General features: G+C 38.2%; 3 protein-coding genes across 3 annotated transcripts; all 3 read right to left on the bottom strand.

Moving 5' to 3' along the window:
- Positions 1-386: 386 nt before the first annotated feature.
- Positions 387-2,175, bottom strand: LOC124073759 (beta-galactoside-binding lectin-like). The gene is made up of 4 exons (XM_046416219.1): positions 2,051-2,175; positions 1,653-1,732; positions 1,184-1,355; positions 387-773 (listed from the first exon to the last, which is right to left on the bottom strand). The coding sequence occupies exons 1-4, from the start codon at positions 2,057-2,059 to the stop codon at positions 627-629; spliced, it is 408 nt and encodes a 135-aa protein (XP_046272175.1). The 5' UTR covers positions 2,060-2,175; the 3' UTR covers positions 387-626.
- Positions 2,176-5,616: 3,441 nt separating this feature from the next.
- Positions 5,617-7,503, bottom strand: LOC124073758 (beta-galactoside-binding lectin-like). Its single transcript, XM_046416218.1, has 4 exons — positions 7,392-7,503; positions 7,004-7,083; positions 6,346-6,517; positions 5,617-5,935 (listed from the first exon to the last, which is right to left on the bottom strand). Exons 1-4 carry the CDS (start codon positions 7,398-7,400, stop codon positions 5,789-5,791), a joined length of 408 nt encoding a protein of 135 aa, XP_046272174.1. The 5' UTR covers positions 7,401-7,503; the 3' UTR covers positions 5,617-5,788.
- Positions 7,504-9,324: 1,821 nt separating this feature from the next.
- Positions 9,325-13,523, bottom strand: LOC124073757 (beta-galactoside-binding lectin-like). Its single transcript, XM_046416217.1, has 4 exons — positions 13,410-13,523; positions 11,166-11,245; positions 10,367-10,538; positions 9,325-9,989 (listed from the first exon to the last, which is right to left on the bottom strand). The coding sequence occupies exons 1-4, from the start codon at positions 13,416-13,418 to the stop codon at positions 9,843-9,845; spliced, it is 408 nt and encodes a 135-aa protein (XP_046272173.1). The 5' UTR covers positions 13,419-13,523; the 3' UTR covers positions 9,325-9,842.
- Between the last annotated feature and the right edge of the window lie 821 nt (positions 13,524-14,344).

Raw genomic sequence — 14,344 nt, 5'->3', positions numbered from 1 at the left:
CATTAATGAAGCAACGGCGACCTCTACTGGCAAAAATGGCTTATTATAATATTTTTATGAAAGAAACTCAGACGAATACTTGAAGACGTCCTGCCAAATATTTTAAAACTGCTTCCTACTACCTGCTTGTCATAAGAATTCATACGAAGAAAATATGCAGAACAAAGGCTCCAGTCTGCCTTCCAAACTCTTTTACAGAGATGACAACAGCAGTTTAGTTGTTGTGAGGACGTGTGATGTGGGTTCAGTTTATGTTTCTCATGGATGATGAATAATTTTCATGTGCCAGTTCACGGTCAGTTGGTCTGAATGTTTTGTTACAGTGAATTTATGTGGAGTTGATGGTTTGTTTGTGTAAGATGTTGACATAATCACAGAAGTCCATGTTTATCATAAAAGAACATGCTTTAATACATGTTGCAAAGGCAAGCATTATGCTCAGTTACAAATCAGGAAAGTCTGGAGGAAATACAAGAAAACACAGCATTTCAGGGCAGCTTAAAGAACAAATGATCAAATGCCTCTATGTGGCACTTCTCTGCTAAACAGCTCAGTTGTTTAAAAGCTGTGGCTATATGTAACCTTATGCTAGACTTCAATGCAACAATCCTTGCAAGTTTGGAGGTTTAACTGATTTCAACTCGACTGATGCAAACATCCTCTTTAAAGTTGATGACGGGGTACCTCCCTGCACCAAAGCGGTTGGGGAAGTGGATTTTAGAGCCATCTGGTAAAGTCACCTGGAATTCTGCAGGGGTGAATTTAATGATCATCTGGCAGGAAGTGTGCGAGAGACAGGGAGAAAAGTGAAGAATTGGCAGAAAATAATATGACATATTGAACTTCTGCTCTGTTCTTTGATAAAGCAGACATATCAAAGTTGACACACCTTCTGAGCTCTATGTAATATGTGACATGGTGATTTGATTAAAATTAGCTCTTATATGCTGTGTATTATCATTACAAACACCTGAAAATATCTCGTCTAACGACTCATGCACAGATATTGTTCTCACAGACCTCTGTGAGCCTATAAACCGGTTCTCAAATGATAACAGTGAAGGTATTAGAGGCATAATGGTGTACATTTTCCACCAGAGGTCACTAACAGAAAGACAGAGACACAGCGTATGGCTGAAGACGTTGACGCAGGGCGAAAATACACACACACAGGGTTTCTCACCTTGAATTCCTTTTCGTATTCGAAAGGAAAGCTACTCCCACGGACTTCCTCATCCCATTTGCCTCCCTGGTAAGAGTTGCAGACCACCACATTGTTTGGAGAGTAGCCGTCAAAACGAGGGTTGATATGCATAGCAACATCCTCTTCGTCTGGGCCAATGTTCACTTTAAAACTGCAGAACATCCACATGTCATGTCAGCTACCATGTCGTACCTTATACAGACATCTATGGAATATATTCGGTCCTGATCTCATTATAATTTCATTAACGGATAAGACATCCAAATGTCTAAACAAAGGAATAGCATTCTGAAATACAACCAAGGGATTTGTTTTTGGAAAACAGATATAAAATACTGTTAATGAGATCCGATTGCAAAAAAAAATCCAGGAAGACACAAACTATTTTAGCTTTCTTGTGATGTACTTATTTCAAAATATCAAGATAGCATTTTACATTTGTACTTACTCTGATATCCCAGCCTTGGGAACACCAACAATGGTCAGGGTCTGCCAGACCTTAAAGGACATGGTCTTTATGATCATACCCTGTGCAGATAAAGACGGGTGGTGGGTGTGGTGGTGATACAGTGTGTTATTGTCTGGAAATACTTTAAGATTTTACTAGATACAATTATTATTGCAGTTTCAGGCACAAAACAGCATCAGCAGTAGCCCCAGCCAACTGTCCAAACCTTACTCCATCCTTAGAAAATACAAAACATGGTCAAACAGAATGTACATGTCAACTAGCAGTCAGTTTCACCTTTAAAATACAAACGCATGCTGTTCGTTCATCTGAGTCATAACATACAGAGAATAAAAAGCACAACGGGAGCACAATATTATTGTCAAAATTATACTTACTTTCACCATCTTGGCAAGCGTGGTCAGTCAGGTACAGCTGAGAAGAAGTGACAAGCTGCAGGACCTTTCCTCACTGCACCCTGACAGGAGAATATATACAGTGTGTGTGCAGTGTGGGTGAAGGCTTCAACTTGGGTGACATTTCAATCAACGAAAACAATCAGGCCAATGATAACCATCAACCAATCAGTCCAAGTGTGAAGTTATTGGAATGATCCACCGTTTCTTTAGTGAAGGACTTCTGCGGTTTGGGTTTGTCACTTCTTATAAATACATTTAAAACAAGATTATTAAGTTGATTTGGCTGTTGCTTTGAGTGTTAGTTGAACACTGAAAACACATCCGTTCAAAGTTCAATGGTTCAAAGTTCAATGACAGACAAGCACACACTTACAATTACACAATACAGTGGCGACGGTATGGTGAAAGTTAGATCAGCTTGATTGTTTGACCATTTGTCGACAAAGCATTTCTGGTTCCTTCTTCTCAGGAACAATTACATCTGGCACTGTTCTAAGGAACTGGCAGTATCCACATTTTCAACAGTACCCATACACACACACACACACACACATTAATGAATCTTGATGAATGAAAGAAAGAAGGTCATCATACATCTCACACATAAACTTTTTTTCTCTCTTCAAATCATCATCATACATACACACGCACACACACACAAATTGTGTCTGATTGAAAGTTCTGGCACATTTCAGTATGTGAGCACATTAGGCTCACCAAGAGCTCAAAAGAACAATCAGATAATATGTTTTTGTTTTAACATATTTCTTCTCTGTCTTCTTCACAGTCACCATTTTTTTCAAAATTCAACTTGATGACAGGAAATACTTCTATTCACTCCATTATTGTACATCCATATGTATTATTTAGTTATTTTCAGTTGTTTTTATCATGGTGAAAATTATTGTTGTTGCTTACTTTTCAACTTGTTGCAATCAAGCAGTGTATTCTTGTTGTGATTAAATTGACCCTTTGTGATACAGTCTCTTATTTGTAAATATTTCTAAAAATTATCTTCATATTCCAAATTATATTTTTGCATAGCATCAGCAAACGACAAGAGCACTCCATCCACACACAGATCACTTAGTTTGTGTATCCCTTTTACAAGCCATTGATTCCAAAAGACAGATTTTTTCCCAATACGTATAGCTGGGTTGTGCCACAGAGAGGCATAAGGTTGTCTTAAGTGTGAAATACTATAGATCTTATGAATTTCTCTCCAAACTGCTTTAGAATAAGAAAGCACTGGGTTTGAAAAATAATTATGTCCAGAAGTTGTTACACCATGTGAGGGGACATCCAGAGGTTCAAACGGACTAGTTAGGTCCCTTTCAGTTTTGATCCAACTCAGCTCCTGACCCTTCCAATGTTTTCTCAACCTAGACATTTCAAATGACAGATTATATAATCTTACAATAGGTACACCCATACCTTCTATTTCCTTTGGTGACCACATCTTTTTAATATTAATCCTTGGTCTCATTTTATCCCATAAAAAAGTCTTTGATAATTCTATCATAATGTTTAAAAAGTTGTGGCACTATATTGACTGATAACATCATGGAAACATAGTTGAATTGTGGTGCAACCACCATATTAATGACATTAATTTTTCCCCACAGTGTGAGCTTCAACTTTCCCCATTTATCCAAGTTCATTTTTATTTTCTGGAGGAGTGGTTCCATATTCGAGAGCATTATTTCAACCAGATTTACATTTAGTTGAATGCCTAGATATTTCATACCTGAAGGTATAAATTTGAAGCCATATGAAGTGATAACCCCAGAATGACATGTATAACCTATTGACAAATCTGTTGACAAAGCATTTCTGGTTCCTTCTTCTCAGGAACAACCACACCTGGAAATATTCTAAGGAACTGACAGTATCCACGTTATCAACAGTACACCCCCGCGTCCCCCCCCCCCGCGCCCACCCCCCCCCCCCCACACACACACACACACACATTAACGAATATTGATGAATGAAAGAAAGAAGGTCATCATACATCTCACACATAAACTTTTTTTCTCTCTTCAAATCATCATCATGTGAATCCTAACAAAATAAATAAAGAAAATGTCATCCTACATTACTACATTAGAACTTGTTCTCATATGAAAAATGTTCTCTCCTCAAACCATCATCACACACAATGTTCATACATACACACACATACACAAATACACACACAAATTGTGTCTGTTTGAAACTACTGGCACATTTAAGTGCAAGCAGAGCACATTAGGCTCAGCAAGAGCTCAAATGAACGATCAGACGATATGATTTTTGTTTAAAATATTGTCTTCTTCACAGTCACCATGTTGTTCATAATTCAATTTTTGATAACAGGAAGCACTTCCATTCACTCCATTATTGCAAAGTGTCAAAACTGTCAAGATAGAGATAGACAGATAGATAGATACTTTATTGATCCCGAGGGAAATTCAAGAAGAATGGAGTAGGTTTAATCAATATGGAATCATGAGTGTTGACCTCAGCTGATGGCAGAGAAAGGTCAGATAATGTGGACACAAACACTCCACTGAGATCATAACTGATCAGCAGATTCAAAAGTCACTTCAAATTTCTCACCAGTGAGTCATACACCATCCTCAAGTCTCCAGTCACTTGCATTAATGTAGCAATAGCGACACCTACTGGCAAAATGGATTATTGTGATTTTATTTATGAAAGAAATTCCAATGAATACCGTATTTTCCGGACTATAGAACGCACCTGAGTATAAGCCGAACCCACCAAATTAAATAATCATAATAATATTTGTACATATATATAGGCCGCACTTGACTATAAGCCGCAGGTGTCCACATTGTAACATGACATACGTTTTCAAGTCTGGACCATCTGCTTTTATTACCTCTGAAAGCTTTTGTCGTCTTTTTGCATTCCGTCAGTTCTTCACGCTGCCGTCTCCAACGTCTCATCATTTACGCCAAGCTTACGTGCAGCAGCTCTATTTCCTTCTTGGACAGCCAGTTCGATTGTTTTTAACTTAAAAGCTGCATCATATGCATTTCTTCGAGTGTTTTCCATGATGACGGTATGTGCGTGACACGCAAAATGACTGTTAAAAGTTACGCTTAAAACTAGCGCCTTCCTCTTCGCATCACCAGGCCGTTAGCCCGTAAAAATCTATAGAATAGCCGCATCGTTGTTTAGGCCGCAGAGTTCAAGGCGTGGGAAAAAGGTAGCGGCTTATAGTCTGGAAAAAACGGTACTTCCTGCTAAACCTGTTAAAACTGCTTACTAGGACCTGTTTGTCATAAGAATTCGTAAGAAGAAACTATGCTGAAAAAAGGCTGCAGTCTGCCTTCCAAACCTCTTTAATAGAGATGTAAACAGCAGTTTAGTTGTTGTGAGGACGTGTGATGTGGGTTCAGTTTATGTTTCTCATGGATGATGAGTAATTTTCATGTGCCAGTTCATGGCCAGTTGATCTGAATGTTTTGTTACAGTGAATTTATGTGGAGTTGATGGTTTGTTTGTGTAAGATGTTGACATAATCACAGAAGTCCATGTTTATCATGAAAGAACATGCTTTAATACATGTTGCAAAGGCAAGCATTATGCTCAGTTACAAATCAGGAAAGTCTGGAGGAAAACAGCTAAACAGCTAAGTTGTTTAAAAGCTGTGGCTATATGTAACCTTATGCTAGACTTCAATGCAACAATCCTTGCAAGTTTGGAGGTTTAACTGATTTCAACTCGACTGATGCAAACATCCTTTTCAAATTTGATGACCGGGTACCTCCCCGCACCGAAGCGGTTGGGGAAGTGGATTTTAGAGCCATCTGGTAAAGTCACCTGGAACTCTGCAGGGGTGAATTTAATGATCATCTGGCAGGAAGTGTGCGAGAGACAGGGAGAAAAGGGAAGAATTGGCAGAAAATAACATTACATATTGAACTTCTACTCTGTTCTTTGATAAAGCAGACATATCAAAGTTGACACACCTTCTGAGCTCTATGTAATATGTGACATGGTGATTTAATTAAAATTAGCTCTTATATGCTGTGTCTTATCATTACAAACACCTGAAAATATCTCGTCTAACGACGCATGCACAGATATTGTTCTCACAGACCTCTGTGAGCCTATAAACCAGTTCTCAAATGATAACAGTGAAGGTATTAGAGGCATAATGGCATACATTTTCCACCAGAGGTCACTAACAGAAAGACAGAGACACAGTGTATGGCTGAAGACGTTGACGCAGGGCGAAAATATACACACACAGAGTTTCTCACCATGAACTCCTTTTCGTATTCGAAAGGAAAGCTACTCCCACGGACTTCCTCATCCCAGTTGCCTCCCTGGTAAGAGTTGCAGACCACCACATTGTTTGGAGAGTAGCCGTCAAAACGAGGGTTGATATGCATAGCAATATCCTTTTCGTCTGGGCAAATATTCACTTTAAAACTGCAGGCCATTGTAACAACAAGATTTATTAGATTTTTACACATACAACCTTAGCTGTGCAAATGAAACAAGCACAAAAAGGTTCTGCGATGTAAAAATGTAGAAATGATACTAAAATGAAAAATGAATCTTTTTCCTAATATCAATGAAAACACTTGGAGGCAGCAAGGTTTCAGCCTTGTGACTTTACTTGCTAAACATCCACATGTCATGTCAGCTACCATGTCGTACCTTATACAGACATCTATAGAATATACTCGGTCCTGATCTCATTTTAATTTCATTAACAGATAAGACATCAGAATGTCTAAACAAAGGAATAGCATTCTGAAATACAACCAAGGGATTTGTTTGTGGAAAACAGATATAAAATACTGTTAATGAGACCTGAATGCAAAGAAAAACCAGGAAGACACAAATTATTTTAGCTTTCTTGTGATGTACTTATTTCAAAATATCAAGATAGCATTTTACATTCGTACTTACTCTGATATCCCAGCCTTGGGGACACCAACAATGGTCAGGGTCTGCCAGACCTTAAAGGACATGGTCTTTATGATCATATCCTGTGCAGATAAAGACGGGTGGTGGGTGTGGTGGTGATACAGTGTGTTATTGTCTGGAAATACTACAAGATTTTACTAGATACGATTATTATTGCAGTTTCAGGCACAAAACAGCATCAGCAGTAGCCTCAGCCAACTGTCCAAACCTTACTCCATCCTTAGAAAATGCAAAACATGGTCAAACAGAATGTACATGTCAGCTAGCAGTCACTTTTAAAATATAAACGCATGCTGTTCGTTCATCTGAGTCATAACATACAGAGAATAAAAAGCACACCAGGAGCACAACATTGTAAAATTATGCTTACTTTCACCATCTTGGCAAGCGTAGTCAATCAGGTACAGATGAGAAGAAGTGACAAGCTGCAGGACCTTTCCTCACTGCACCCTGACAGGAGAATATATACAGTGTGTGTACAGTGTGGGCGGAGGCTTCAACTTGGGTGACATTTCAAGCAACAAAGACAATCAGGTCAATGATAACCATCAACCAATCAGTCCAAGTGTGAAGTTATTGTAATGATCCACCCTTTCTTTAGTGAAGGACTTCTGCGGTTTGGGTTTGTCACTTGTTATAAATACATTTAAAACAAGATTATTAAATTGATTTGGCTGTCGTTGCCTTTAGATTTCAGTGGTGTCTGTTTGGAACTACTGCAACATTATGTTCAGCAAGAGCTCAAAAGAATGATTTTTTTGTTTAAAATTTGCCTCACCATCTTCTTCACATTTACCATGTTCTTCAAAATTCAATATTTGATCACAGGAAGTACTTCAATTCACTCCATTATTGTACAACTGTACGTGGTGACTTGAGTTTTTTGCGTTTCAATTATTTCTATCATGTTGAGCATTATTGTTATTGCTTATTTTTTTAATTTTTTGTAGTCATGCAGTGCTTTTTGCATTTTTGTATTCACAAAGTGCTGCATGCTCTTACTATGTAAATAATGCCACAGTGTCAGAGTGACAACTTTAACCTCTGGAGTTTGATTTTGTTGCATGTTATTAGTTTACTGCATGTAACAGTGTTTGCTGACAAACAATTTGTGGTTTGTTCCTCAAATATGGCATATTATGTTTCTATTTTTTAAGAAATTAAGATTAAGACTTGAAGACATCCTGCCAACTACGTTAAAGCATTCTGAAATACAACCATGGGATTTGTTTGTGGAAAACAGATTTAAAATACTGTTAATGAGACCTGAATTTTATTCTGATTGTTTTTTTATATTTATATAGTGTTGTTTTATATTTATAGCATTAGATATTTTGTTGTTTGATTATTGGGCTTATACCGGGACCGGGGAAACTACTTTCATTCCACCTCATGTTCCGACATATGTGAAATGACAATAAAAAATCCTTGAATCCTTGAATCCAAAGAAAAACCAGGAAGAAGTACTGTGACGTACTTATTTCAAAATATCAAGATAGTGTTTTACATTCGTACTCACTCTGCTGTCTTTATGATCATACCCTGTGCAGATAAAGACGGGTGGTGGGTGTGTGCATCAAACAGAATGTACATGTCAGCCAGTGGTCTGACAACCGCATGTAGCAGTGTTTGCTGACAAACAGTTTGTGGTTTGTTCCTCTCTGGAACAGCTGAATCTGCCAAATATTCAACCGTTACAAACAATACCTTTTTTCTCCTTGCCCCAAGACCTACTGTCAAAACACTCAGCAGATCTAATAACACAGAGATACACTGTGTGTAACACACACAAACATGCAGTAAAGAAGCTCTTCACATATTAAGGAATTAATATTATGACACACACAGACATACATGCATATACACACACACACAGATGTTGCCTGGCTGAAACTGCTGCATAGATTAATATCTTGATCTAATTTTCATTTACACCTCGTTGCCATTCTGTGCATTATTTGATTTTTGCTGAAAATGTATTTGTTTTACATCATGTTTGACATGATCAATTTTTGATCACAAGAAGTGCTTCAATTCACTCCATTATTGTACATTAGCATCATTTCAAGGCTGTCAAAGAATGGATTGAGTAGATTAAATCAGTCTGGAATCATGAGTGTTGACCTCAGCTGATGGCAGAAGAAGGTCAGATAATGTGGACACAAACACTCCCACTGAGATCATAACTGATCTGAATGTTTTGTTACTGTGAACTTAAGTGGAGTGACTGTGTGAGGAAGTGCCGCTTTCTTTAATCAATAATTTGCTTGTGTAAGAAATTTAAGGAGTCAAAGAAGTCCATGTTTATCATAAAAGAGTATGCTTTAATACATGTTGTGAAGGCAAGCATTATACTCAGTTACAAATCAGGAATGTCTGGAGGAAATACAAGAAAACACACAGCATTTCAAGGCAGCTTAAAGAACAAATGATCAAGTGACTCTATGTGGCACTTCTCAGCTAAACACTGTAAACTACAAAACAAATAACAGGCAGATAATATTAGCTTGGGACCACTTTATGTTTGGTTCACCTTGCAGTTAATAGCTCTGTCAAGTGCACAGTTAGTAAACCTTCTCTGTGTTTTCTTTTTCTGTCTACATCTGAGTATGATGATTTTCTAACTAACTATCTATCCACCTTTGTGTATGTGGTTGCTTGCATATGTACATGCCAACAAGCTAAACATTTGCGTAATACACTTTGTGACAACTGCATGTAAGGCACTATTGATACCACATGTATTCAGGAACTTAAAAGCTGTGGCTATATGTGACCTTATGCTAGATTTCATCCCAACAATCCCAGGGAGGGTGGAGGTTTACTTGATCTCCACGCTTCTTATACGAGCATCCCCATCAAAGTTGATGACAGAGTACTTCTCCGCACCTATGCGGTTGGGGAAGTGGATTTTAGAGCCATCTGATAAAGTTACCACGAACTCTGTAGGGGTGAATTCAATGAGGATCTAGATGGTTGGGTGTAAGTGAGAGAGACAGGAAGACAAAGGAAGAATATGCAGAGAATGATGTTACATACTGAACTTCTGCTCCATTCTTTAATAAAATAGACATATCAAAGGTAACACACCTCCTGAGCTCTATGTAATATGTGACATGGTGATTTAATTAAAATTAATTCTAATGACTCATGCACAGATATTGTTCTAACAGACCTCTGTGAGCCTATAAAGTGATGCTCAAATGATAACATTGAAGGTATTAGAGATGTAATGGCATACATTTTCCACTAGAGGTCACTAAGAGAAAGAAAGAGGCACAGGACACGGTGCATGTCTGAAGACATCAATACGGGGCTACAATATACACACACAGGGTTTCTCACCTTGAACTCCTCTCCCTGTTGGAAAGGAAAGCTTCCCTCACGGACTTCCTCACACCAGGTGCCTCCCTGGTAAGAGTTGCAGACCACCGTATTCACGTCTCCATGGGCATTAAAGCGAGGGTTGATATGCATTGTGATCTCCTGGTCATCAGGACCAATATTCACTGCAAAACTGCAGCGCATTGTAACAAAAAAGATTTACTACATTTTTATGTACTGTAAACAGTCTCAACACGGTTTGCACGGTTGCTTTTCATCTGACAACCATTATTTTCATCAACCCCACATTACTGAGGGGAGGTTTATAAATAGTCATTGACTATAACTAATTTTAGTCATTTTTATGTAAAGAATGGCCCTCATGCTGGGTTCAGTCGCAGCAATCCACATGGAAAATGGAATAAACACAGACTAACTAAACTAAACTAACTAACTGAACTAAAGAAGAGGAAAAAGATTAATCATTGTCTTAATTTAATGGAAATAGTTGGAGGGACCAAAGTTTGACTTCACTTGCTGAACAACCACAAGTCATGTCGGCCACCTTGTGGTACCTTACACATAAATCTATAGCATATACTCTGTCCTGATCTTATTTTAATTTCATTTGTGGATAATGAAATTATTGAAATAACAAAGGAATAGCTTTCTGTAAAACAAACATGACATTTGTTTGTGAAAAACAAATGGAAAAACATTAAAATATGACCTAAATATGAAAAACAACCAGGAAGACAAAAATTTTACTGTGATGAACTTATTTCAAAATATCATAACAGCCTTTTACATTGGTATTTACCTTGAGGCCTCAGGCTTGACGACTCCAACAATGGTCATGATCTGCCCGACCTTAAAGGACATATTCTTGATGATCATACCCTGTGCAGAAAAGGAGGGGAAGGACGGTGATACAATGCGTTATTGTGTAGAAAAACTACAAGATTTTACTAGATCCAATTATTATTGCAGCTTCAGGCACAAAACAGTACCAGCAGTAGCCTCAGCCAACTCTCCACCCTTACTCCATCCTTAGAAAATACAAAACATGTGTTTCCAATTTTACTTCTATGGACAGAATGGTCAAAGATTCCAGCTCTTTCCTGTCTGTCTCCTGCTGTTGCTACAGCCCTTTTCCTCCACGCAGATTTTGGCAGAGGTTGAAAATGTTGAAAAAAAGAAGGGATGACTGTTGCCAAACCGAGTAATATTTTCCTATAGTGCAAGAACTCAGTAGAATAAAGGCTGAGCACAGCAGAAATCCTCAGCTTGGTTGCTACTGTACATGGGTCAGGGCAGTACCAAGCTGTGACAAGATTAGGAAATTATACTTGTGACACCCAGATCACCACTGTTTAACATTTTGTCACATCACATGATGAATCTGGGGAACTGTTAACTGTTCTCAGGGCAAATACAGAAATAGATGACATTTAAGGAATTACAGTTTTTCACAATATAGTTAAACATGAAGTAGAAGGTTGTAAGCTATTGGCTATTCTAAACAGTCACAGTACAGAAGCACCATGAAACACAAGCTCTTGGCATTTCACAACCATTTTTCTTCTGGGCAGAAACACAGTGACAAGTGAACAGGAAATGATTTGGCACAAATGTAGATGTTTTAATGTCTAGATCTCTGTGAATTTTGTGTGGTTTTTTAAATATCGCTCAAGCATACGTTTGAGATTTCTTATATAGAAAAAGTTTTTGAATTTTTCAAAAAAGAATTTTGTCTGATAGAAAATGCATGTCATTACTGTCTTTCAGAGGACAGGAGCAAGAATTTTAATGACCTGTGTGGTGAGTTTTATGTCCTGCAGCTGCTAAGGGGAAAATACAAAATCCTTACTAATATTGCTATGCCTGTCTGTTGAATCTGGCAGAAGACAAACCTAGGAATAAATCTGGAGTAAAAAATAAAAGGGGAGGGGAAAGAGATAGAATGACATGGATAGGACATTCTTTCCATATTAGAGTCCAACTGTTAAGTGCATGAATAACACACAGCACTGGGACTTAAGCAGTGCAGGGCTGGGCTGAGGTCGGAGCTGGCAGTCACCCTGTATCTCTCCCACACTGCTGTCTGAAGGAGTCTGAATTCTGTAAGAGATGCCAATTCATTACACCTACCACTAGTAGCATGTCAAAATGTGGCTACCAACTGACTAGAAACGATCTCAGATATATACAAGTAAAACACATCTATCTACCACAAAACAATAATTAATATAAGCTAATTGCTGTTATACTTCCATAATATAAAATCAAATAGATAGGGCAAGAGACTATCTCTGATATCTTTTATCTCCGATAAAAATGCAGGTAAAAAGCAAAAGGTTTCCACAATCTGCCACTGATGACTCATTCACCCGAAGAGATAACCTTGAGAATTACCGGTACAGTATAGTAGCATCTATTCTAGTCTCCACATGACAACTTTATTTCATTTTATCCCTTAATGTGATTTAAACCAGCTACCCTCCCATCCCTGCTGTGCCATTTCTGAACACATTTTCGCCCAAAGCCAGCAAAAAGCCAGAATAATACAGAGTCTTTATTGTAATCTACCTCGTTTATGAGTCCAGAGACACCAGAGTGCATTGCTGCATGTGCTTAACCGTGGATAATGAGATTGAGATGATCAAAATGAAATGGAAAAGTGTTTTAATGTACTGAAATTATTAGATTGTAACAAAGTAAAAATGTAACAACCAAAAAAGCTGACTGATTTTTCATGCATTAGGTGACTAATGTGCATGCATGTGTGCTCTGTGCTGAATATTTTGACCATACAAGGCAACCAAAGAAATCTGAGGAGTCCTCTCAAAAGCATCAGTTACAAAACACAGTTAAAGTGCACTGAGGTGGTTTAGTTAAAGCATAGCTTAGCTGTTGCATGACATGTAGAGTAAGTTGGCAGATGTCAACCAGCTGTTGGTTCCGTTTTTAAAACATGAGCTCATGCTGCTTGTCCATCTGAGTCATAAAATGGAGAGTAAAAAGCAATGCAGGAGCACAACATTGATGTCAAAATTATACTTACTTGCACCATCTTGGCAGATGTATTCAGTCAAATGCAGCTGAGAAGAAGTGGTAGTGCTGCAGGGCCTTGCCTCGCCGCACTCTGGCAAGGAAATATATGCAGTGTGGGCGGTGCCTTCAATCTGAGTGACATTTCAAGCATCGAATACAATCAGGCCATTTTAGAACTTCAACCAGTGAAGCCAAAGTGCAGTTACTGACCTTAAATAACTAACCTGACCATACATTTTGTGCTTTACAACTTATTTTAGTTATCCTTAAATTATAGATCATTTGACACCAGACTGTTACAATGTAGTCTGTTGGGGTTGAGTCTGACTGTGAGAGGTAACACTAGCCAGAGTGCCAGACAAAAATAGAAATGTATTTGTTGCCAGGGAGACAACTAAATATTTGGCACAGCCACTGGCCTTAATGCCCGCTTTCTGTATATAGCTCGTAACTTACTGTAGGATCAAATGGCAACATCTGAGATTAGTCTGCCTGCAGACTAAGTAAACTTCATTGAAGGGAGAAGTGAGAAATATGCCAAAGAAGAATGTTGAAACTAACTTAAAGCCCCAAAATAATCAGAATCTCTGACTCACAGCCAACATCAGGCCAAATGGTCATCTGCTGACATTCAACCAACAAACAGCTGCTTTGACAACTGAGGAATAAGGCATACATTAACGCTGCAGTGTAATACAAACTAAAATAATTTAGATTAAAATGATGAGGAGCAACTCCCAAGAATCATCCACACTGAGTTCTACATTATCTCTCAATTGGTGTGGTGGTACTGACTATACATCAAACAATAAGGAGTAATCCTCCTCCTCCTCCTCCTCCTCCTCCTGTACAGAAGGGCAGAAAGATTTGATAAAAATTCTTCTTGCCCCAAGACCCAGTCTTAAGACAGTCAGCAGATCTAATGAGACAGAGATGCTGTGTGTG

Source organism: Scatophagus argus, chromosome 16 (genome assembly GCF_020382885.2).
Source record: "Scatophagus argus isolate fScaArg1 chromosome 16, fScaArg1.pri, whole genome shotgun sequence".
NCBI classification, from domain to species: domain Eukaryota; kingdom Metazoa; phylum Chordata; class Actinopteri; family Scatophagidae; genus Scatophagus; species Scatophagus argus.
Note: the sequence above shows the minus strand (reverse complement) of the source record. Positions and strands in the feature narration are given on the sequence as shown.

Excerpts from the sequence above, each read along its gene's own strand:
- LOC124073759 (XM_046416219.1), bottom strand. Across the intron at positions 1,356-1,652 it reads CCCAAGGCTGGGATATCAGA|TTTTAAAGTGAACATTGGCC; the intron begins GTAAGTACAAAT and ends GATGTTCTGCAG. Across the intron at positions 774-1,183 it reads AATACGAAAAGGAATTCAAG|ATGATCATTAAATTCACCCC; the intron begins GTGAGAAACCCT and ends ACTTCCTGCCAG.
- LOC124073758 (XM_046416218.1), bottom strand. Across the intron at positions 6,518-7,003 it reads CCCAAGGCTGGGATATCAGA|TTTTAAAGTGAATATTTGCC; the intron begins GTAAGTACGAAT and ends AATGGCCTGCAG. Across the intron at positions 5,936-6,345 it reads AATACGAAAAGGAGTTCATG|ATGATCATTAAATTCACCCC; the intron begins GTGAGAAACTCT and ends ACTTCCTGCCAG.
- LOC124073757 (XM_046416217.1), bottom strand. Across the intron at positions 10,539-11,165 it reads GTCAAGCCTGAGGCCTCAAG|TTTTGCAGTGAATATTGGTC; the intron begins GTAAATACCAAT and ends AATGCGCTGCAG. Across the intron at positions 9,990-10,366 it reads AACAGGGAGAGGAGTTCAAG|ATCCTCATTGAATTCACCCC; the intron begins GTGAGAAACCCT and ends CCAACCATCTAG.